This window comes from Piliocolobus tephrosceles, chromosome 15 (assembly GCF_002776525.5).
Source record: "Piliocolobus tephrosceles isolate RC106 chromosome 15, ASM277652v3, whole genome shotgun sequence".
NCBI lineage: Eukaryota > Metazoa > Chordata > Mammalia > Primates > Cercopithecidae > Piliocolobus > Piliocolobus tephrosceles.
This window is the reverse complement of record NC_045448.1, coordinates 93,744,090-93,769,789: the sequence shown is the minus strand read 5'-3', so window position 1 is coordinate 93,769,789 and position 25,700 is coordinate 93,744,090. Positions and strand designations below refer to the sequence as shown.

The 25,700-nt window shown below is 40.5% G+C and overlaps 1 protein-coding gene across 5 annotated transcripts in view; it reads right to left on the bottom strand.

The window, feature by feature from the left end:
• Positions 1-813: 813 nt before the first annotated feature.
• The window catches only part of ANAPC1 (anaphase promoting complex subunit 1), a 124,838-nt gene continuing 99,951 nt past the window's right edge, over positions 814-25,700 (bottom strand). For 4 of the 5 annotated variants that reach the window (XM_026449780.2, XM_026449779.1, XM_026449778.1 and 1 more), the window contains 10 exons: positions 21,741-21,827; positions 18,859-18,976; positions 17,814-17,891; positions 17,387-17,454; positions 15,535-15,673; positions 13,227-13,313; positions 11,569-11,664; positions 9,448-9,646; positions 4,949-5,083; positions 2,245-2,583 (listed from right to left, as the gene is read on the bottom strand). In XM_026449780.2, the coding sequence (XP_026305565.1) occupies positions 2,468-2,583; positions 4,949-5,083; positions 9,448-9,646; positions 11,569-11,664; positions 13,227-13,313; positions 15,535-15,673; positions 17,387-17,454; positions 17,814-17,891; positions 18,859-18,976; positions 21,741-21,827 (1,123 nt within the window). In that variant the 3' untranslated portion in view covers positions 2,245-2,467. Of the gene's footprint in view, positions 2,584-4,948; positions 5,084-9,447; positions 9,647-11,568; positions 11,665-13,226; positions 13,314-15,534; positions 15,674-17,386; positions 17,455-17,813; positions 17,892-18,858; positions 18,977-21,740; positions 21,828-25,700 lie in introns of all 5 variants that reach the window. The other variant, XM_026449777.1, reaches the window with a different exon arrangement.

Genomic DNA, 25,700 nt, shown 5'->3' with positions numbered 1-25,700 from the left:
CACCTTCTTGCTTCCTCTGGGATGTCAGGGGACCCCCTGAGCTGAGACATGCCCCTCACCATGAGCTGTGGAGTCAGCTAGTTACTAGACAGAGGGTGAGAAAATGGCCTTATTCAAGGAAGACTGGGCAGCCCACAGCAAGGTTCTGCAGGGTTTCAACCTGGGTCTCCTGCTAGGTCCTTTAGAAGACCCACAAGGGAGGAGCACAGATGTCAGCGTCTACTGTGGAAAGAACAAGCGCTCTGAGTGTATGTGTAAATTGTATGGTTTCTTTAATTTTGTCTATGGAAGCAGTGATACCTATTTCTATCTATCTAAGTAGAAAAGAGGGACACAGGGAATTAGTAAGTTCAGAACCGTGCTATAACTGGCATAACACCCTCACCAGCATCTGCCTCTCCTCCCAGGCCTGGGCACACGAAGTAGAGCAGTGTGACTACTTCTGGCCAACAGGCTTTAACAGGAAATGATTTGTGCTATTTCTGGGCCAAAACACTTAACAGCCAAATGTTTTTCTGCAGCTCTTCCCTTAGAGCCATGGCTCTAAGGAGGCTGCAGGTTCTGGATGGTGAGAGCCATACCCTCAGGACTTTTTGAGGGCCCAGAAATAGCTGAAATTGATTTATCTGATGATCCAGCAGGCCTACTCAAGGGCTGACTTCCCAGCTAATCAGACGGCCTAAAAATGCTGCTTCCAGACCATCTGCAGTCTTTCTGTCCTCTCTCTTTTAAAGCTGATATTTGCTTCCGTCGACAATGTTCTAAAAGCTGTTCTCCCTTAAGTATGAGTTAATATGTGTGCAAACAACTAGATGTCTCTCCAGTCATTCTTTATTCAGGGAAAAGCACACAATTGTAAACAATGGAGAGTGAAGACAGTAACAATTGGTTTGATATTGAATTTTTAAAATCTTGATTCAAAAGGAATTTTCATAATCTACCACTTAAAATTTATTTTTAATTAGAAGAAAACGATGTAAGTGTGAAGAGAAGCACATTTCAGCCTCTCAGTCAGCCCCTTCGTGCCTCCGCTTCACATCCAGGAGTAAGCGAGTCCTTGGGGCAGGCACGCAAATGGGAGGACACGGAGAGGCCAGAGAAAACCACTTGGTGTCCAGGTGCACGCCTTCCAAGTCTACTCCGCAGAGACAAATGCCACGTGGGTTTTTGCCAAAATCTCAATGGAAACATTTCTATTTGCTTTAATTTACTTTTGAAGTCAGAAAACACAGTTCAGGATGTGGAAGAAATATGAAGTCAGTGGATGAAGATCTTGCTTCTACCAGCTTATGATCCCACTGGCCGTCCAGGAAGCACAGGACACACACCAGCATCTGAACAACAGAGAGCATTCTTCCTCCTGTGTTGGCAACTCGAAGCTGGAGGTGCCTTTATACGAACATTTTTCATCATCCACTAGTCCAGAAATCCCTCCCTTGTACAGACGTACATTCTGTAAATCTTGGGTAAATATGGATTGTTTTGTTTTTAAATACAATTTCTAAAGAGCCCTCTGTAGTAACTTCTTATTTTATCTATTTAGAGCAGGCTTCATGTATTAGTCTGCCTAGGCTGCCATAACGAAATACCACAGACTGGGTGGTTTCAACAGGGGAAATGTATTTCTCGCAATTCTGGAGGCTAGAGGTCCACGATCAAGGTGCTAGTCAAGTCTGTTCCTGGTAAGGGCTCTTCTTGGCTTGCAGAATGGCCGACTTCTCACTGCATCTTCATGTGGCAGAGAGAGAAAGAAAAATCTCTCTTCCTCTGCTTAGGAGACCACCAATTCTATTGAATTAAGACCCCACCCTTATGATGACCTCACTTAACCTTGGTAATCTCCTAAATGCCCCATTGCCAAATACAGCCACACAGAGATTAGAGCCTCAATATATAATTCTGAGAGGACACAATTTAGTCCATAGCACTTCATGTTGAGCAACTGAGGGCAAAAATCTCCTTCTCCTGTTTAAGGTGATCACATCATGAGAATGTCCGGCATTGTCACCAGAAGTACAGACTTATTTTAGATGGGACAACTGTGACATCTGAGGAAATGCTAACACGCTCTTTTGCCACAGAAAGTAAAACTTTATGATATAGCTTCTTTTAAAACTGCGTTTTTGAACATAGTCACTTCACTTGTACCACCACAGTTCAAAGACTTTAAAAATCAATATTCACTCCAGCACCCACTGCTCTATTCTCTAAGTCCAAAACTAAAGCAATCATCAAGAGTTTTGAAAACAAACCAAAAACTTTATTTACAAAAGTAAATTGTAATTTGCTTTTATGTATCATATAATGTTAATGATGGCAGCAACAGATTTAAAATACACTGAGGTTTGTGCAGCTCACTTCCCCCTAGTTATACCATAAAACTTTATAAACATTGCTTTAGCTTTGATGTTTGGTCACGTTTTTGTGCAGAAGTCACGTCTCAGGGTAGGTTCACCACCAGACACGATCACATCACCATTGGCTGTGGATTTCCAAGAAGCAAAGGAGCCAATCTCAGCAAAGCTCGCACTGGCATTTTTAGCTGCTTAAATTTGAAGAGCAGTTCAGCAAAGCTTGTGCTCCCTAAAACGGAAATGGGGTGGGAAGGTCACATCTCTAAATAAATTCAGCCATACCTCTCCTTTCAAGGAAGCTTCAGAAACACAGTCATGTTGAAAACAGGCATTTTTCCCTTCGAAAACGATTATCCAAAGACAATATTTAAAATCATGAAATTCCCTAATACACTGTAATGTAAGTTGAGTATCCCTTTTCCAAAATGCTTGGGAAGAGAGGTGTTTTGGATTCTGGATTTTTTTGGATTTTGGAATATCTGCATTACACCTACCAGCTGAGCATTCTTAATCTGAAAATCCCAAATCCAAAATGCTGGAATGAGCATTTCCTCTGAGCATCATGTTGGCGTTCAAAACGTTTTCGATTTCAAACACTTCAGATTTCAGATTAAAGATACTCAACCTGAATATGATTTGATAGAATTTACCCATTCTAGACTTCAGAAAGTGACCTATAACTATATGTGAAACTACTAATATTGTTTAAGTGTATATATGTGTATATATATATATATATAATTCTTTAAATATAATGAGCAAAAGTGCCTGTCTACCTTCAATTACTATCTAAGGGGTATTTTACTGGTTCTAATGCAGTTGACCACTGAACAACTCTGTTTGTCCATCCTGGCCTGAAAAGAAAGTCTATGCTTTAAAATGTCTTCCTTTTACTTTTAGCAGTTTGACTATTAATGTGACTAGGTATGGTTTTCTTTGTATTCATCCTGCTTAGGGTTCACTGTGGGTTAATATTTAACACCATTTTTCAAAATTCTTAACTTCTGTCTCTTCAAATATTGCTTCTAACTCATTTTCTCTCTCCTCTTATTCTCTTATTCCAACTCCATACATGTTTGATTTTTTTTTCCACGGTTTCCACACATCTCTTGTACTCTTCTCTGTATTTCCTACCCATTCTTCCCTCTGTGCTTCAGTCTGTTTACTTTCTACTCGTCTTCCAGCAGATAAGTGTCTTCCAGTTCACTTTAAATAATCCAATACTGAGATCTTCATTTCAGTTATTACATTTTCCAGTTCTAGACTTTCCATTTAACTCTTTTTTATTGATTCCAGGTTTCTGGTGAAACTCCCTATCCTTCCCTCTATTTTCGTGGAAATATTAGTCATAGTTATTTTAAGTCCCAGTATGATAACTCCAATATCTGAATCACACATAGGTCTGTTTCTATTATTATCTAGGTTTTTTTTTTATTATTATATCTTGTAATTTTTTATTCAACACTGAATCCTGTAGACCAAAAATTGCAGAGGCTCTGGGTATGTTTTCTTTCTCCTACGAAGGTTTCGTTTTCTTCTGCTAGGTAGGGAGAAAGCATGCAGATCACCTCAGTTCTGCTCAAGGCTAATTGTAGGTCTAGTCTGCTTAGAGTGAAACTGAAGCAGACCAGGTCTAAAAATAGGCTAGAGCAGGCTTAGGGCCTGGCCAAGCTATTAATTCACCTGAGGAGCTGGGATGCTGATCAGAGCCACCTTACTCCAACAAGTCTTTAATTCCACCCTTTGTCTCCTCAGTCCTATGCTGCTGCAGACACTTTTGCTTACATTTTTGGCCTTGTGGCTTCTGCTAGATCCCTTGAAGTCTTATCCCATATATATATGAAGGCTAAAATGTCGTAAGTAACTCAAGGGAAAGGTACATCCAGATTTTGAGTTATGATTCCTATTGTTTTCCCCTGCCTGAGATTTTATTCCTCAAGTTCTAGGCTCTTGGGCAATCACAAACCCAACCTCTGGCTCCTCAGCCCTGCAGCACTGCTGCTTTTGCTGGGACTCTACTTCTTGTGCTATGAACTGGCAAATGCCTTTGGGGGAGAAGCTAGAGTGAATAGAAAGCTCTCCCTGTTGTACTTCCCTTTTCTTACGTTTTTTTTTTCAGCTTTTGTACTTGTTTTGGAGGGCAAGTGAGTCCAATACAAGCAATTCCATCATGGCCATAACTAGAAGTCCCTAGATAGTAAACTTTTATCAGAGGCTTTCAAAACAGCAAAAAACTAGTAATGTAATTAAACTTCAAGTTTAAATGATTAAATGGAACAATCTCTGCCTTTCTCAAAAAAAATTTTTTTGTATATATTTTAGTATATACTAAAAAAAATTTTAGACCAGTGTTTGGGGCTCTGTGAAGAAGAATCCATCCTTTTCTGAATAAAAATGAAAGTTATTCATGTAAAAAGTTGATCTTTTTCTCTTTTTTGCTCCAAAACAGTTCCTAACAATGACACTGCAACATTAATGAAGAGGAAAGTCAAACGAGGGATAATAACTAATTAGAAACTCTTCCTACCAAGAAACTAGAACATAAAGGGGTAGGTAACAGAGGTACTGAAGAGAGGACTCAGATATGCGATTACCTTCTAGTCCTATAGGCGGCAGGTGCCGGGGAGCTGGCACAGAGTGGTAGACAAGGAAGCAGGCCAGCATGCTCAGCTGCGATTCCTCCAAGGGCTGCCCGCTGAGGTAGGCGTGCACACACATATCACCCCCGGCTGTGAGAGAAACAAATGGAACTGAACCAACTGATGACAGAACTGAGAGGCACAAGAAATATCTTCTTTCTATTACTTTTTCATCAAGAATTTATAAGCAGGTTCTACAGCTGGTACTAAGGCTACGGTGACAAGCTAGACTGAGTCCCTGTCATTGTAGAGTTTAGAGTGTTGTTAGGGAAGACAGATATTACACAAATAATGACACAAACAAATGCATAATTACGAACTGTGAGAGTGCTATAAAGGTGCAGTGGTCACTGTGGTTGTCTCCCCAAAATACCCCTTGTCACACTCCACCCTCCACCATGTGTTAGAATATTTGATGGGACAGACTTCAGCTCCAGAACTAGATCCTTATTAGTCTTGGCCAGGGGTTCTCAAGCTTTCCCATGTATCACAATCCCCTGGAGGGCTTGTTAAATCACAGATGAGTGGGTCCCACTCCGCCCACAGAGCACAGAGCACAGAGTTTCTGATTCAGTAGGTCTGTGGTGGAGCCAGAAAAACTCCATTTCTAACAAGTTCCCAGGCCATGCTGCTCCACGAACCACACTTTCAGAATCACTGGTCTTGGGTGATCAAGGCAATCCCATTCCCCTGATACAGTGTTAGTTCAGAGACAGGCAGACCCAGGCCATTTTTTCAATAAGAGACAGTCTCTGCCACAGTGATAGATTGAGGGTGTGGCATGAGATGCAACTCGAGCCAGAAATCTGAGGAGGTACTTGATGACATGCTTGCTGGAGGCTCCAGGGAAAGAAATCCCCTCATTCTCATCACAAAGCTCCTAGAAGCAACTCTTATTCTTCCTCTGGGCATCATGCTGAGCTAGAGGTGAACATGTTATAGCCATTTGATTACCATCCAAAAAAAGCACAGAGAATAAAGTCATGGCACAGAATGTAGCTGATGGAACCTCAGAGAAACGGAGTTGAAGACAATGGAACAAGATGACCCTTTACGTGCCCTACCTGTGGACTTCTAATAACATAAGCATATTTGTGTCCTTACCATTTAAAGACAGCTTAAGTCAGGTCTTCTGTTACTTGCAAACAAAGGCATTTGGATGCAGAAAAAAAGTTGAGAGCACGAGCGGGCAGGCAAAAGATGGCAGGAAAGCTACCTGAGGTAGAGTGGTCTTGGAAGGCCTGGGAGGAAAGGTCACTAAAACTGAGGCTGCAAGGATAAATATGAGTTGGACAGGTGAAGAATGAGAGGAAAAGGTTCTAGGGAGGGAAAACAGCATATTCAATGGCCCCACAGTGAAAAGAAGCTCAGTGTTTTTGAGGAAGTGGAAGGGGCCAGGGTGGTGTGAGGAGCAAGTGATGTAAAAGAGGCTTTGTTGAGGAAAACAGGTGCCTTGCAGGTCACACAGGTCCTGGTGCCACACAGTAGGGATTTCTTTCATAGCTGAATCAGGAGCCTTTGAAAAGCTTTAAGCAGGAGTGTTAGATCAGTTTATTCTTTAAAAGATTGTTCTGTCAGTTAACTTGAGATGATTAGAATGGAGATGAGAAAAAGCAAGGAGGCTATTTAGGCTATAACAGTGGTCCAGGCACAAAATAATCATTCTGTTCTAGGCGGAAGTAGTAAAATGTGGACAAATTCAAGAAATATCTATGATGAGGACTGAAGGCTTCAGCAATGGGTCAGTCATGGCAGAGGAGGGGAGAAGGGAAGGAGGGAAAGGAGCAAGGATGACTTCCAAAAGGGTCAACAAAGGAATGACAGTGAAATGGTGACAAATGCTGAGAAAGAATTTTAAAATAGGATTATTTTAAAAATCGGGAAAGTGTGCTGTGACGAAGTCATGGGAGGCCCATCTCAAGAAGCAAAATGTAGCTAAAAGCCTCACCGTTGTAGAGATGGAGTGAGATGAAAACTGTAGACTCCACTGAACACAGTTGCGAGGATGTCAGTCTACTGGGAGGGGGAAACGTTTAGGTTTGGGGGAGGCAGCAGAGGCAGAAAGATCAAATGAGAACAGATGAGATTCTTCTAAGAGCAGCTCATCATGAAGGAGAGCATCATGGCTCAGCCTCTCTTCAATGACTTTCTCATGCCTACTAGCATTTTGTTTCACTGATTTTCTCTATTGTTTTTGTTTTTGATTTCATTGGTTTCTGCTTTTATTTGCTTGCTTTGGGTTTATTTTGCTTTCCTACTGCACTTGACAAGTCTCAAAAAAAAAAAAAAGGACAATACCAAAAATCACATTGCATTCCACTGCTGGTGGGAAAGTAAAATGGCACAACTGGGAAAACTGAGTGTGGCAGTGGGTGAAGGTACAGATGATGCAAAAACAGGAGAATGCTGGCAACTACTAAAATTGGTGTTGAGGTTTATTACACTAGTCTACTTACTTTGTATATTCTTTAAATTTCCATAACAAAATATGAAAAAGTTAATAAAACTTTTTAAAGTTTTTAAACTTGAAACCCGCTTTCTTTGCCCAAGACTGTAATTTGAGGAGATAAATACTGTACAAAACATTTATATAGGCCAGGTGCCATGGCTCACGCCTGTAATCCCAGCACTTTGGGAGGCCAAGGCACATTGATCACAAGGTCAGGAGTTTGAGACCAGCCTGACCAACTTGGTGAAGCCCCATCTCTACTAAAAATACAAAAATTAGCCAGGTGTGGTGACAGGCGCCTGTAATCCCAGCTACTCAGGAGGCTGAGGCAGGACACTCGCTTGAACCCGGGAGGCGGAGGTTGCAGTGAGCTGAGATCGCGCCACTGCACTCCACCCTGGTGACAGAGCCAGACTCCACATCAAAACAAAAAACTGACATTTATGTAATATCAATTGGCTGCACTTTCAGATTAGTGTAGTGATTTCATGGGTTATCTCAGATCTAATGAGTTATTAGTGAATGACACTGAAAGTCCACATATGCATCTGTGATTGTTACTCACACACAAATATGAATGCAATTTCCAATTTTCACTTAATTTATTGTTCTCTACCCCAATGCCAACTGCTAGCGCTTGTAAGAGAGGAGACCATATATTTAAGAGGTTTTTTTTAAAAAAAATTCTAGTTTTTCACTAGAAAATAAACACATTTTTGATAAATCTGAGTGGCAAGTCAAATTCAATGGAGGCTCACAGCAATACTGGAAACCACCAAATGCACTAAAGAGTAACAAGACAATCAGGGCCCTGTTTTAGAGAATGTTCTAGTCACTGCCAAAGTTCCATACATTATATGAAATGTGCAAATCAGGAAATCTGCAAAGATTTAAGGAAGTACTTTTTATCAATAGCAAAGGTCTGCCATAGGTGATCAAATGTTAAATTGAATAAAAACGAAATACCAAAACCTATGAAATAACATGTTTTTCCCCAAAAATGAGGATAAAAATGAATACCAAAAAAATTTTGAAGCTATATGATCTTTGAATCTGAACAGGAAATGACAAATACAATGCAGCTGTTAAATATAAACATGGAGAGTCTGAAATTAGGCTTTCCAAGTATATCCCTCACAACCTGGTTTACAATTTAATTTTTTTCAGAAATTTATTTCCTAGTGTCACAGGTGGATAAACTGAATTATATTCAAACACTTAGTGTCTACTGATTACTAATAGCTTTCACTAATCAAACCAAGAATTGTTTCTACTACTATCACTAAGATTAGTATTAACCCAAAGCAAGCAACTGTCTGATATTTACTGGGAGCATTTGGATGAACTAAAAAGAATGAAAAGATCAAGGAGTCTACTCCTGAAAATCAGTTTCAGGTGTATTTAACACATAAGATACATTTCCGTAAATCTAAAGGCCCCATCACTTGCCTCATGTAAGTCAGAATCACTTCTACACTGTTAACGAGTAACTACAATTTCCTTGCAATCACAAATCCTGCTGATAGAAAGCCACCACTGTGACATCACATAGCTGTGCCGTCCCAGGTTTTCAAAACAAGTTGGTACAACAAGCTCACTCAGCAAGCACACGTCAAGTTCTACATGTACATGGGGTACCAGTACAAAAACGGGATGGCTGCTGGCCTCAGGTAGGCGACAGGCCACACACCTAGGAAACGGGAGACAGACGCACTGGAAAGGAAATGTGATCTGATGCTAGGGAAGAGAGAACAAGGTCCTCAGCACCAAGTGGTATTTAAAATGCTATAAATATTCTCTGCCTGGGTCAGATGTATTTTTCTAAAGAAGCTGAAGCAGATAATCAAAGCCTAATTCATCTAGCGGGAAACATTAAATCTATAGCCATTCTTGCTTATACTCAGATTTATCTTGCTTACCAACAAACAAAAAAGTGACAACAGAAAAGCCTGAACCAAATGTATCTCAAAAGCACAGGAGCGCCATGCTACAATGCTACCATTACCTTGTAGCCACTGGTCCAGGGTGTTATCGATGGTGCACTTCACAACAGGGAGGAATTCCGAGTTCATAAAGAGACCCCGCTTAGGGTGATTCTGCAGCCGCTCCTGATGGCTTCGGGAGCTGAAAAACTCTAACACTAACTTTATCTGCCAAAGTTCAGAAGTCTCAGACATTTCTCTTCTCCCAAGTCTTCTTATAGCCTTGAAAAGGAAAGAGGACAACAATCCATTTAATCAAAGAGTGCTCTGCCTCTTCATCAGAGTTGTGGACTGAGTATTCTTTAAATGTGGCTCCTAATTATAAAGGGTGGTGGTGGATCCATTCTGTGTTTTGAGGCGGTCTGCCCACAGAGGAGCCGTCGCTGGGTACAGGTGCACGGCTCACCTCCTTCAATATGGCCCTACACGAGCAGCTTGCAGGAAAAAGTAACAAAGGTGAATGAGCTCATTCTTGGCTCAACAGCTCCGAATAACCAAGACCCAAAAGGTCACAGCCAGTCACCTCTGGAAAACGCAAGCCGGGTACAATGACATGGCAGGGATCCAGGGGGGCAGAGGGCAAAGGAACACTACTAATAATAGTGCCCTTGGGATCCATCTGCAAGTCACTACAGCTGCAACCAGAGGAGATATTCATGCATAAAGACCTGCGACCCATGACCGCGAAGGTGTGAGGGTTCAGAGAGTAAAAAGACACATTCTCAGCCAGCAACTTAAAAACACAACTTGTTGGCTGGGCGCGGTGGCTCAAGCCTATAATCCCAGCACTTTGGGAGGCCGAGACGGGTGGATCAGGAGGTCAGGAGATCGAAACCATCCTGGCTAACTCGGTGAAACCCCGTCTCTATTAAAAAATACAAAAAACTAGCCGGGTGAGGTGGCGGGCGCCTGTAGTCCCAGCTACTCGGGAGGCTGAGGCAGGAGAATGGCGTAAACCTGGGAGGCGGAGCTTGCAGTGAGCTGAGATCCGGCCACTGCACTCCAGCCTGGGCGACAGAGTGAGACTCCATCTAAAAAAAAAAAAAAAAAAACACAACTTGTTATTTGGCTGCTGTACAGAGAGGTACTGTGAGAAGCAGTGCCAGCGTGGATGCCATATATCCATATTTTCCAACCAAAAAAGGGTGGATTCCAGACAATAATGGCATTCTGGGCCTACTTAGTTATACTGGAACTCGGCTTTTAATTAACAATGTTACTTAACACTGTGTGTTTTCTGGTTTGGGGGAATTATCCTCTGACTAAATATGTTTCTCCATTCAGCTTTCTAGCAAATTATTTTACCATTAAAGGTAATTTCTCTTAGACACTGAGTCTCAGATGCTCAGCTGTGACCTTATTATATTCACTTAAACAGCTGTTTAAAACTAGATTCTGGATCTCACCCCAGAAATTCTGATTCAATAGAGGAGGCATGGTATCAGAGGATCTGTATTTTTAAGAAACCAAGGCAAATTTTTGCCAGGTTAGAAAACTACTGGCTTGGCTTAACTGCAAATCTGGGTCTGAAAGATATGATAATAATGAAAAGGCATATGTATTACTAATTTGCCTAAAGTGAATAAATTGGTCTGATCCTTTAAGAACAGTATTAAGCATTACTTTCTGCATTACCCCTTTAGGCTCTTTTAAAACAGCAATAACAAGAGAAATTTAAAAATGAACTCCAACGCCCTAGATAACTACATATATACTCTGTAACCTCTTGCAAGCTTCATCACATAGGTCTAATTTCATAGTACTGCCATCGCTAGGGCTCTGTCTGTTCACTGACTGCTCACATGCAGATTTCTACAGAGGCAGTGCAAGGAGGAAGGCAAAAACAAAATGGGAGAGAGGGAGGCAGTGCTCTCCTCCTCTCCCCGTCAGGTGAGATAAACGGGAGGAAGGGGAACCCTTAGAGGAAGACAGCTTCCCAAGGGCCACTCTTGTCAACATAAAGCCCAAGCTTTTTGGATTTTTGAGAGCTTTCAAATTTTATATGGTCTCCTGTCTAAAATTTCCAAAAGCAAATGGGAAACTAAAAAGAAGGACACTAGGAACCTTACCACACTATTCAGTGAGTTACTTGAACTACAGGACAAATTTCACCAGAATCGGTATAGCAATTTTTGGATCCATACCTGATCCATTGCTATGTATGCAGGCAACATCTCTGGGGTCTCCTGGGTAACACATTCATAGAGTACTGAAGAAAAGAGATCCAGAATTTCCTGTTTCTGCAGAAAATCAGAAGCTTTTTGTAGCACAAAGTATATTCCAAAATCAATTCAAAAACCAATTGTATAGTACTACTATGGCCCATTCTTAAGTTCTATAATGAATCACATAAAAGTAACACTACAATCTTTTAAAAAAGCCATAGCACATGTAGCATTAAACAATTAAAAAAATTAAGTCCCAAGAGACAGTTAAGGATAGTAAGTGCTACAGAAGAGAGGAATGGACCAAACTAGGATAAAATGAGTAGATAGGACATCACAGAGCTATGCCTTGGGTTGGGCTGGAAAGAGTAGGATCCAGAAAGGAAACAGAGTAACAAAGCTGCAAGAAAAAAAACACTGACCAGAAAAAGTTTAGGGGAGGCAGCAGAGTCAAGTCCAGCTGGGGTTAAGGGCGGGCATGGGCTTTATTAGAGACCCGTGACCTTGAGTGCACAGCCCAGCTCTTACTAGCTGTGTGATCTTGGGCATGTAACATCTCTTAGTGGCAGTTTCCTCATCTGTAAGCCCAGAATGATAAAATACCTATCCTCAGGGTCATAATTAAATGACATTTAAGTATTAGCAGAGTATCCAATATATAGTAAAGATTCAATAAGTAAGAGAGGGGAAGGTTATTTCACTTAATCCTCAAAACAATACTGTAAGGTAGGTTCTATTATAATCACTTTTAGAAATGAAGAAACTACATTTTGGAGAGGTTGAGAAATTTTCTGAAGGCCATATACACTTGTAGACAATAGGCTATCAATCCTAGATATCTAATTCTATATCCAATCTTTCCTTCTCTGTATGGTGGATTAAACCAAAGATCTGGGCCAGGCACAGTGGCTCAAGCCTATAATCCCAGCACTTTGGGAGTCCAAGGTGGGAGGATCATTTGAGCCCAGGAGTTCAAGACCAACCTGGGCAATATAGTGAGACTCCATCTCTACAAAAATTTTTAAAAAAACGAGCCATGGTGGTGGCTACACGCCTGTAGTCCAGCTACTCAGGAGCCTGAGGTGGAAGGATGGCTTCAGTCCGGGAGGTCAAGGATGTAGTGAACCATGATCACGTCACTGCACTCCAGCCTGGGCAACAGAAAAAACCGGCCCTATCTCAAAAAACAAAAAACTAAAAAAAATAAAGAAAAATCTGCTAAGCACCCTTGGAATCTTGAAGGCAACAGGTGTATAAACAAGAAAAAGAAGGGTTATAATATACAGATGAAACAGTTGATGCAATTACATAAAAATAAGAGAAAGGTGGTAAACACTGAAAACATAAAGCAGAATATGAGTGGGCATCATTCTTGTAGGTGACAGAAACTATCATCTGTCAAAATTAATGTCTTACAAATGTTAAGCTGTTTCTTCTAAATATTGCTAAATGTTGCTAAATGTAATAGTTTTAGGCTATGCAAATCTATACGTGCCAAGCAAAAGTCATCCCATGTGACTCACGTATGTCATCAATCTCAAAGATAGATATAGATAATACAGATGTTTTGGGTGACCCATGCATAGAAACAATAACGAATGCTGGTCCTGGGGCTCAGCAAACCATAGAATATATACCTGACCCATGTTCACAGTTGGCTTGCAGAAATAGTCAGCAAATGACAGAAGTGCTGGATCAGAAGTGAATGCTGAGATTGTTTCTGGCTAAAAAAAACAAACAACCACAACAGTATAAGATTAAAAAAAGAGTATTTTCCTTACTGCTCAAACTGTAATACATGCAGTTCTAACAACTCTACCTCCCCTTTGTTACACAACATTCCCAAAAAAACCCAGATGGTGCAAACTTGCCTCATCAATCTGTTCTGCTAAAAAGTTACAATAAGCTTTTGCACAAGTTAACATGAGCTACTAATTATCAAAAGGTCAATAACAAACAGGTCTTCTTGTTTACACAACTCATCCACAAAAGGCTTTTCCCTCCTTCACTGACTAACTAAAAAGCCTACCAGAAACTAGAACTGTTACTGAAATGGTAAGGAAAAAAGAGTATCACTCAAGCCAGCCACAAAAAGATAAACAGTGTATGAAACCATATATATGAGGTACTTAGTATAATCAAAATCAGAGACATAAAATAGAATGGTGGTTGCCAGGGACTAGGGGAAGTAGAATGAGGGGTTATGTTACAAGTACAGATTTCAGGTCTGCAAGATGAAACAGTTCTAGAGGTGGATAGTGGTGATGGTTGTGCAACAATGTGAATGCACTTAATATTACTGAACTGTAACTTGCAAAAGGTTAAGACAATAAATTGTGTGCATTTTACCACAATTTTTTAAACTTGGGAAAAAACACTATCATTCAAGGTTCAAGACTAAAAGTGAAATATGAAGGTATTACTATTTTCCACTGAGGTTTATATTTTATTTCTGAACTTCCAGTAGGCAGGAAATTGAGATAGCTTTTAATTTTTATATATTTTCTTCATTCGAACTCAAGTCTAAAGTTACCTATTTTCTTTACAAATTGGGTTAGAGTCTTTGGGATATGCTCTGATTTTTAGAAGAAGCAATACTACAAATTTAAGTTAAACTGTGTCCAAAAATCTTTCAAAAATATTTCATAAACAACTTACTGAATACTGCCAAACAAAATTCACCAATGTCAACCCTGGAACTATTTATACATTTCAATCCTGGGAACCATTATAAAGGCTCTGTCGGCCGGGCGTGGTGGCTCAAGCCTGTAATCCCAGCACTTTGGGAGGCCGAGACGGGCGGATCACGAGGTCAGGAGATCGAGACCATCCTGGCTAATACGGTGAAACCTCGTCTCTACTAAAAATACAAAAACTAGCAGGGCGAGGTCGCGGGCACCTGTAGTCCCAGCTACTTGGGAGGCTGAGGCAGGAGAATGGCATAAACCCGGGAGGCGGAGCTTGCAGTGAGCTGAGATCCAGCCACTGCACTCCAGCCCGGGCGACAGAGCGAGACTCCGCCTCAAAAAAAAAAAAAAAAGGCTCGGTCATAAATAACTGACCTAAAATGAAATATGAGTTGAATTAAAATAAACTGCTGTCTCCGTACTTGGAAGAACAAAGGATGCTAACTCAGTTCTTTGGCTGCCACTCATCCAGTCCGCCTGCCCCACTTTTGCCATCTTATTATCCTTTAGGGTCCTCACTACTTCAGACTACTCTACTATATATCACCAACAGGGACATATTTGCTCATGGAATTACATAAAACTGAAGTTAAATTCAGAAGTCTTAATGCCTGATTATGGGACAAATTTCTAGTGTTGGAAACTTACCTGAGTCAAGAATATTGAGCAAAATATGTGCTGACCCCACCATGGGAATGAGATTGTTTCCTACCCTCATTTATCGTAACTATTTGCTTATTTCAAACACTACTGTACAGGCAGTCAAGTACTGTGCAAAAATAATAAAGCAAACTAACAAAAGAAGTCTGAACCTGTCATCAGTTTATCCTCACCAAGATGAAGGAAACAAATGGTGGTTTTTAAATGGAGCTAATAATTGCTAGCTTGCAAAACTCCTTTTCTATTTTTGCTATGAAATTAAGTAAATCTTCACCGATTTGAGGATTAATAATAAAATTACTAAAGTATTTGTTGTAGTGTCAGGATATAGTGTGACTGTCCTTGCTGCTGAATGTAAATCTTAACTTAGAGTATTTTACTTTATTATATATATTTATTATTTATTATATAGAGTATTTTGTATTTATATTTTATTATGCCCATCACATAAAAAGCAAACGGAGTCACGGGCAGGCAGTGTTTACAATCTGCAACAACGAAAAAGGAAGCATATCCACCTTTAAAGTTTATAGCAATGGGCAAGGAAGCCCGCAATTTAGAATTATTTCTTTCCATTTTTACCAATTAATAATACTACCTTGAAAGCCCGGGCTTCAGAGTTCCTGTTAGCAACAGTCTGTGCCAACAAACTTTGCCATCCCATTGGATCTTCTTTGTAGGAGAGCTGACCTGCCCTGAGTTTAACATATAAAACCCCATCCTTGGAAAGGATGGACCTGAAAGAAAAATGAATGAATTTAATATAAGGTATTACTGGCAGTTCTTGGCTGGAAACATAGTGTCTTCTAATACCATGTTCACGGGAGATGAAGCCTTTACCATTTTCCACTAAGGCAAATGATTATTTACTGTGTCTAAGATTAAATCAGTCCCTATGAGAAAGCCTAGAATAAAGTTCTGTTTTTCTTTGGTGTCTAGATTCATGGAACTTGTTAAATGAGAAGTCACTTTGACTACTGACTCAATTACGAGTTTCAATGGTAGCCCTTTACCTAACATTTCTTTGTATTCCCTATATCCCCTAGCTCTATGTCTGGGGTACATGAGGTACTAAATATCTATTAATTGGTTTGCAGCAAAAAGAAAATAATGCTGCAAATCTAAGGACAGAACAATACAGAAAACAGCTAATATACAGATAGTCTGGAAAAATTCACATTGGGACCAAATTGTAGAAACTTTTACATGCTTGTTAAACTTCCTTGAAATTTAAAGACTTAATTGACATGCTACTTTCAGTATAAAATTATCAACACTCTAAAATAATTGCATGTGATTATTTCCACCCAAAATAAACTGGGTGAGTAGTATATATTATCTACAATAATCTTAAATTTAGGAGAACTTTCTAACAGAATGGTAAAGAGATGCAACAAAAGATGTGGTCTGACAAACACTGATTAATATAATAAAATTCCTTTTGTGGATGTACAAATCAGCTTTACTTTCTGACCTGGTTAGGCTCTGTGTCCCCACCCAAATCTCATGTCAAACTGTAATCCCCACATGTCAGGGGAGGGACCTGGTTGGGGGTGATTGGATCATGGGGGCGGATTTCCCTCATGCTGTTCTCATGATAGTGAGTTTTCGCGAGATCTGATGGTTTAAAAGTGTAGCACCTTCTCTCTCTCTCTTGCCGCCATACAAGACATGTCTTGCCTCTCCTTCGCCTTCAGCCACGATTGTAAGTTTCCTGAGGCCTCCCCAGCCAGATGAAACGGAGTCAATTTAACTACTTTTCTTTACAAATTACCCAATCTCAGGTAGTTCTTTATAGCAGTGTGAAAATGGACTCACACACTTTCTTAAACTAAATCTTATGTTAATATACCAAGAGACAAGTCCATTACTGTCACAAGGAAGTCAGTGCAAGTTTCTCAATAAATGAATATAAATATTTAGGGATGGAGTTTAAAATTAAAACTTTCATTTTCTTTCTTTTTTTTTTTTTTTCTGAGACGGAGTCTCACTTTGTCGCCCAGGTTGCAGTGCAGTGGTGCAATATTGGCTCACTGCAAGCTCCGCCTCCCGAGTTCATGCCATTCTCCTGCCTCAGCCTCCCGAGTAGCTGGGACTACAGGTGCCAGTCACAACATCCAACTAATTTTTTGTATTTTTAGTAGAGACGGAGTTTCACCGTGTTAGCCAGGATGGTCTCTATCTCCTGACCTCATGATCCGCCCGCCTCGGCTTCCCAAAGTGCTGGGATTACAGGCGTGAGCACCGCACCTGGCCAAAACTTTCGTTTTCTAACACAAGTCCTGTTTCAAAAATACAGACTGTTTTACAGAAGACATACCCTACATATTGTCTTGAATGAGATTAAAGGGTGATGAGTCACATTCCAGATAATAATTTATAATTCATACCTTCCTATATACTTCTATTCACTTCCTAAAAGGTAAATGGGAGAAATTTAATGTACTTACTTCAAGTGTTGTGTTCCTTTGCTTAAATCTATGAGCAGTTCCCAGTATCTTGGGCCTTTAACTTTAATCTGCCAAGATAAATGTAAACATAGTCAACCCAAAGCTGAAAAATATATTCATTTGACAAACTGGACCCTGTGTTTCTCAGAGGAAACAGTAACAGCCAGAAAGAGGCATCTAGAGGTTAACAAGCTCCATTTCTAGACAAAAAAATGAATGTAAATCATGTTCTGAGGCCACCTAAGCTATCAGTAAAGATCTCTAAGACAAGACTTGCTCTATTCTTTCTGACTTCTCCTTTTGCTCCAGCTTTCTTATCTGCTACAATACATGAAGAAAGCAGAGGCTTTTATTTAGCTGTCTTTAATGCTATGCTGTTCTACTGAATTGATCCCTTGGACCCATCTCCCAACCATGCCCAACTTACCTGCTTTAAAAGATGGAGTTCTGGAAGCAGGGTAGGAGCCATCAATTCTTCTTTCGTTTGTTCATACCACTGAGTGCCCTTTACAAATGTAAAAGTCCAGCTACAATTCACTAGGTAGTCAGTGGAAACAACAAAGAAGAAACATCTCCACGCTCTACCTCCCTCCAACCCTGCAGTTCATACAGAGACCTTAAAATGCCATAAAAACCTCTCTGGTACTCAAATCTTGAAGGACTGATGTCGAAATTCCTCACAGGGTATGTGTCACTTCCCACCACTTCAAGCCTTGCTCCTCACAGGCCAGCAGGACCAAAGGCCATGCTCCAGTGCCACTGGGTTTCTGCACGTTGCCTTCTCCGTTCGGAAGGAGCTCCACTCAGTGGGCCAGGCCTAGCCCAAACACAGTCCACTGTGACAGCCCCCTCAACCCCACAGCTAACAGCTAAGCGAGGGTGCTTTGCTGCTTCCCCTGCATTCCACACACATCGCCAATTATCACATTGTATTCTCATTGTATCCATGCCTGGCTCCCCAGGGGACAGAGGTTCCTTAAGGAAAATGACAATGTCATCTCATTTTGTACCCCAGAGCCTAGTACAGTTCTGATTCACAGAAGGTACTTAATAATTTGCTGAATGAAAGAAGGATATAAAACTTGTAATCTATTTGTGCATCTAAATGAAAGCTGTCATCAAATACACAATTTTGGGTTTTCAAGTATTCAGCTAACAAATCTAAGAATGGGTCTAACTCAATTAGTTTTACAGAACACTACTGTCAGTCATGTAAAGTTAACAGGGACATTTTCAAACTATAAGCTCTAAGGACAAAAGAGTAGCTGATGATCCCTAAAAAGTGATACCCAGAGAATACAAACAAGCATGAATGGCCTGGCAGGATATACAACAACTTTGGAAGCTTCCATTTTTATGAAAGTTCAGCTGACTACTTGTCACCTTTTACTGGACAACACATTTGAAATATTATGACCTGCAAAGACGGATGAGTGGTAATAAAATTACAAGTAAATGATAGGGAGAGATACCTTGTAGGTAACTTCTAAGAGGGCATAGCAGGGCGTGTTTGTGTCCACATCCACAGGCACGAGAAGCCTGGGCTCCGCGGCCAGCACATAGAGGTGCCGGAGAGCCTGGAGATGATACCTGGTTATAAAAAAGACAGAGGGTGGGTAACAAACGACTGTGACAATAAGAGCTCTGCAATCTGCTGTTGCCTATGAGCTAAGACAGGACAGAAGCTCAGGTAATATCTTCAGATGAATAGAAACCTTAAAGGCAGATAAGATTCTATTAAAAAGTAGTGGAGAAATTATCTTTTAAACATTTTATATAACTGATCTTTGACCCAATAATTCTTTACTTTAGTCTTCACAGTGAAGAGGTTTTACAGGGAGGTAAAAAGTGTCATAACATGAAAATATTTACTATCAAACTGACCACTTATAAAATCAATCACTCTAAAAAATCTCTTTCTACTCAACACAGGCATCTGTTTTTATCTTCTCAGAGATTTATTTCTAGTTGTTTTTTTTTTCCTTTTTCTTTAAGGATTGATAGGGAAGAAGGGGAAAGACAGGATGCCAATTCATCTCAGACAGCAAAGTTCTTCTACATGTACAAACCTGCACATATACATACACACATGTCCTTGAAATACAGTACATCAAACATCTATGTGGCTATGGCAATATTTTTCTTTGGGGTTCTCAAAAAGTTTTTTAAACTTTAAGATTTCTATTTTAGAATGTAAAAACAAAAATGTTTTCATATTTTAAGATCTCATAAAAGAAGGATAGGCTGGGCACAGTGGCTCACGGCTGTAATCCCAGCACTTTGGGAGGCCGAGGCAGGTGGATCACCTGACGTCAGGAGTTCTAGATGAGCCTGGCCAACATGATGAAACCCCGTCTCTACTAAAAATACAAAAGTTAGCCAGGCCTGATGGCACATGCCTAGAATCGCAGCTACTCGGGAGGTTGAGGGAGGAGAATCACTTAAACCCAGGAGACGGAGGTTACAGTGAGCTGAGATCGCGTCACTGCACTGCAGCCTGGGCAACAGAAGAGACTCCCTCTCAGAAGAAAAAACAAAAAAATCGGCCAGGCGCAGTGGCTCACGCCTGTACTCCCAGCACTTTGGGGGCCAAGATGGGTGGATCATGAGGTCAGGAGATCGAGACCATCCTGGCTAACATGGTGAAACCCCGTCTCTACTAAAAATACAAAACAATTAGCCAGGCGCTGTGGCAGGTGCCTGTAGTCCAAGCTACTCAGGAGGCTGAGGTAGGAGAATGGCGTGAACCCGGGAGGCAGAGCTTGCAGTGAGCCGAGATCACGCCACTGCGCTCCAGCCTGGGCAACAGAGCAAGACTCTAATTTAAAAAAAAAAACAAAAAAAGAAGGATACAATGAGACTTCCATTTTAAAAAGCTTTATAGACAATAACTTCCCTCTTCTTACACAAATACATTTACTTCTATATATCTATTAAAAGTAAAAATAAAGATCAGAAAAAACTGACACTAATAAATTACATAAAGATTCTTGTCACCAGCGGGGCATGGTGGCTCACACCTATAATCCCAGCACTTTGGGAGGCCGAGGTGGGCAGATCACAAGGTCAGGAGATAGAGACCATCCTGGCTAACACAGTGAAACCCCATCTCTACTAAAAAACACAAAAAATTAGCCGGGCGTAGTGGCGGGCACCTGTAGTCCCAGCTACTTGGGAAGCTGAGGCAGGAGAATGGCGTGAACCCAGGAGGCAGAGCTTGCAGTGAGCTGAGATTGCACCACTGCACTCCAGCCTGGGCAACAGAGACTCCATTCCCGCCCCCCAAAAAAAAAAAGATTCTTGTCACCAAACAGCTTTGTTTACAACAGCTAAGCCAAATAGCTATGACCAGCAGCATGTGAGTGTGGCTCTCCACTGTACCCTAGCCAGTAACTGGCTTTTAACAACTCAAAAAATCTTTCGTAAATGACAGGCATGAGGCCGTGTGTCAGAGGTGTATTAACAACAATATTCTTGTGCTGCACCTACCATCAGAGTGTGGTCTTCAGATTAGGGTACTTTTGTAAAACAGCTATCTTTCTTCTGTCATTTGTTACACATTATAGTGCAGTTTAAAATGATGACTTATGTTCTGTGATAAGTGCTCCTGACCCTTCTCCCATAAACAATAAAGGGCTCTTGACCTGTCTCTGAGGAGACAACAGGGGATGCCTTCAGTTGAGCACAGTGCTCAGGTGTCTTACAAGGGGCTATTTTCTTCCCTTCTCCCATATGCAAGAGATCTGCTATATCTCAAACTATATCTAGGGAAACGGAAGTGTTGGTGGTTCCTCGTACCCTAAAATGCAGAGCTTTTAACTGCTTCTACATGGTTTGAAGTTCTACTGCTCACTGCCACTTCTAAATTGTCTCTGATTTTTTGTTGTATTTTGCTTTTCTTGTCCCTTCTATGTCATTTATACAAAATTTCTCGCCATTTACGTGAAAGAGGGGAAAAATGGAACTCATACAGACATTGCCACTAAATCAGACAAACTTTTCTCTTGGAATTAAATAATTACAGCACAAAAAAGTATCTTGAACTCCCCTTGGCAACTATCCTTTACCTGATGATTTCTTCCCTAAAGACAACGTTACTTAATCTCCTTCTGGATTTAGAGCAGTTTTACAGATCTGAGAACGGCGGAAGACTGGTCCGTCATCAGGTGTCCAAAGTTATCCTCTGGTCTAGTACTTTGTGAGATAATTTTCTTAAAAGATTTAGCCATGAATAGAAATTGAAGAACAGAACAAGGCTAATTTGGAAATAATTCCACGAAACCAAAATACAACCAAATGATCCTCTTAGAGAACTTAGTAAGTATTACATTGATGACAGAATCACTAGACTCACCGGTTGTCAGTGCTGTGAGCTGGGAAGTGTGGGTAAAGGGCACAGAGAAGAGCGGCAATGGAAGAATTTGATGTGCTCAAAGAGTACCTGCAAAGTAAGTTTGGTGGGGACAGATGTTATCGATTACATTGCACATACTTTCAAGGCATTCTTGAGAATCAGGAAACTGGGCTATAGTAAGGCATACTGATAAGATGCCCTCGTAATACAAGAGTGTCAGTGGTGTGAATGTTCCAGTTTTCATTTAGTCCTTAGGCCATTTCAAGATCATCACTATTTAAAGCCAAAGTAATATCCCATAAATGTTAAATTTCAACCCTTGAAGCAAGGTTTTAACATACAATAGCACAGTAGTGAAGACCATGAATGCAGACCTAGAAATTATAAATATTGAAGACTCATGTACCAAGTATGCCACCTTCTTATCCAATTTTATTAATATATATGCCTATTTATACAATTATAAATCTCATTTTTAAAAATACAGGATGTTTTAGTTGATATGTAAACAGTTTTTTTTTATTTCTGTAAAGCATGAGGATTCCTTTAGAATGACTGACTAAATGAAAAGGCAAAAGTTATCACTAAAAACTTACAATGACTGTATAAACAACTATTCCTCCAAATATAAATTCTTTTCTCTCCAATATGATACACTTTTAAGATAAAGTTTTATAGACTTTTAAAATATTCTCTTGGTAAAGGGTCTATTAAAATTTTCCTTAAATTACTTTATTGTTGCTCAAATTTAGTATAGTAAACTGACAAATTAATCTAAAGTACCAGAGTTTTTCTAAAAAAGTATTTTGAAATAAAGATGGTGTAGGACATCACATAAAACCACTTCTAACTATTAAATATAAATATTTTTATTACACACAAACATGTACACACATATACCCAAATCTCGTTCCCTGTCTTTTAAAATAATTGGAGTATTAAGTAAGAACTTATAATTCATTATATATGCTTATGTATTTAATGGAATAGAGAGGAGATTTCAAATTTTAAGCAAAGAAATACATCTATTTTGGCATGTACATGGAATAAGTCACTTTCTTTGTAACATTTTGGTAAACCAAAATTCAAAGATAAATTTTAAGATATTAATGTTAGAAATTTTGGGTAGAAACATAATGGTGTAGCTATGCTAAGTTTAAATGTTGTTAGAGAACATACATGACCATTTAAAAACCAAAAATCACTAGAAAAGCAGTAGCAGAATGGTAGAAAAATCTATTCAATATGAAAGAAGAGCAACGAGAGTCATACAGTTGGGAACAACGAAAGACGTGGAGTAAAAGACATGGAGAGGTTCATTTTGAAAGGAAAAAAATGTCAAAAATCACAGAATAAAATAAGTAAGAATTTTCATAGTAATATTTCTTTAACCATTATTAATTCTAAACAATTAAAGAAAGACAATTCCACAAAACATGTTGAGAGGAAATGCACACCTTTCTGATCATCTTTACTTTTTGTACTTCTGAAAAGGTGAGTTCCAATGGTGAGCTGAGTCTTAAAGAAGAGGGGAAAATCAGCCTACGTAGATATTGTGGCCATTGATCAAGGTCACACACACTAGAGCTAAATATATGCAGGGGTATACCATATTCACAGAATGGAAGACAATACTGTAACAGATTCTAATCTCAGACACATAGAATCGTAACACAGACATATAGAATCAAGGCAATTCTGATCAATATTTTATCAGGTTATATAGCATGGAACAGATGCCAATATTTATATGAAAATGCAAGGAGCCAAGAGAAAAACACACTTTTGAAGAAGAAAACTCAGGTTGAAGGATTTACTCAACTGGATACCAAGACTCATAAGACAGTATAGTACTGGTGCAAGTACAGAAAAACAGACCAGTAGACCCTAATAGCCCAGAAATAAACACAGGTGTATAGACACTTAACTTATATAATGGAGGTGGTACTGCAGAGCAGTGGAGAAGGATAAACTTTTCAATAGCAGTGGGGAAAAAAACATGGAGAAAAATCCGTACCAGCTAGATTTTAGATCCAATGTGAATGGAAAAGCTAAGACCTTCTAGAAGATAAAATAGGAGAATATCTCCTTTTCTCTGGGCAAGAAAATATTTCATAAGCAGGACAAAAAAGTAAAAACTATAAAAGAAAAACATTAATAATTGTGTCATCAAAAGACTCCACTGAGAGAGTGAAAAGGCAAACAAGCCCTGGGGTGGCAAAGGTAACTGCAACAAACAAAACTGACCAAGGGCTTAGGACATAGTTTAAAGAATCCATAGAAATCAATACAAAGCTAAACCAATGTGGAGCAGTCAACCTCATCAAAACAGAAAGTAGAATGGTGGCTGCCAGAGGCTGGTGGGAGGGGCAAACAGGGAGTTGTTCAATGGGTATAGAGTGTCAGTTTTGCAAAATGAAAAATTTCTGGAGATTAGTTGCACAACAATGTGAATATACTTAACACTACTTAATTGCATACTTAAGATTTGATAAATTTTATGTTATGTGTATTTTACCACAAATAAAAATTTTAAAATAGATAAATACAAAAACCGGGTAGCAAGAGACTTGGACATCACAAAAGAGGTTTTGCCATTGACTACTAAAAGTATAAAATGGTACTCAGGAACATTATTCAGAAATACAGAAATTAAAGCCACCATGAGATCCTGTTATATACCTACTAGTTGGCTAAAACTAAAAAAACTATAACAATAACAAGGGTTGACAAGGATATGGAACAACTGGAATATCACATCCTGCCCATGAGTATGTAAAATGGTACAAGTGCACTGCAGCACTGATGGCATTATTCACTGAAGGTGAATACACACGTATAACCTATGATCCAATTCCACACGGAGATCTATATGTTTGGACGAACGGAGGCAAGATGGTGCACTTCCGGGTTCTTCATCCCCCCCTCCCAACTCTTCCCGCGCGCGCGAAAATGCAGCCGGCGACCCAGGAAGGTGCAGACCAACTGGGCATGCGCCAGGTGACGTCAATCCGAAAAGACCAAGATTTACCTGGTCGCACCTGCGGAATGCCCCCCGACACGTCCGTGCCCCGCCTATTGCCCTCCCACTCCTAGAAAAGCCGCTCTCCGCCATTGAGCCAGGCGGCCTTCTCATAGCCCCACTCCTGTCGGGATGTCGGGACTGTGGGAAGTCCGTCCGAGAGCCCCACCGGGGGACTCTGCTGGCCTCCTTCGCCGGAGGCCGACAGACTTCTCCCCCACACCTTAGGTGACCAAAAATAAACTTGCAGATTTGCTCCTACCCTTGCCTGGTCGCTGGTTCTTTTGTGCCCGCTGGGCTGGTCTTAGAAAAAACAAATCAGTTGGTGCCGAAGACCCGGGAGGAGACCCCTCCTCAGGCCTCTAGGGGTTGAGGAACCTCCTCCTGCTCCCACACCGCAGACGGACCAGGACCTGAGACCCGCTTCCCTCACTCTCATGGCCTCTCTGGGGTAAGTGCCCTTGTCTCCTCTTTACCTCCCTCGGCCAGAAATCCTGCGCAGGTCCGAGGTCCATTTGGAGCCCCCAAGTGGCTCGGGAGACCTGTTCAGGACGGAGACGTCCGCCTGAAGGTAATCTCCACTTTGGCTCCATGAGCCTCCAGTCTGTCTCTGCTGGTTCCAAAGGACGCTTTGAAGCCAGGCAGAGATCCACTTCCATTTCCATTGTGTCCATTGTGTCCCTCGGCCAAAATCCTGCGCAGGTCCGAGGTCCATTTGGAGCCACCAAGTGGCTCGGGAGACCCTTTCAGGACGGAGACGTCCGCCTGAAGGTAATCTCCACTTTGGCTTCAAGAGCCTCCAGTCTGTCTCTGCTGGTTCCAAAGGACCCTTTGAAGCCAGGCAGAGATCCACTTCCATTTCCATTGTGTCCATTGTATAAGTAAAGAGGAAACAAACGGGAAACCCCCCCAGTCCAAATTTCCAAAGAGCACCCCCT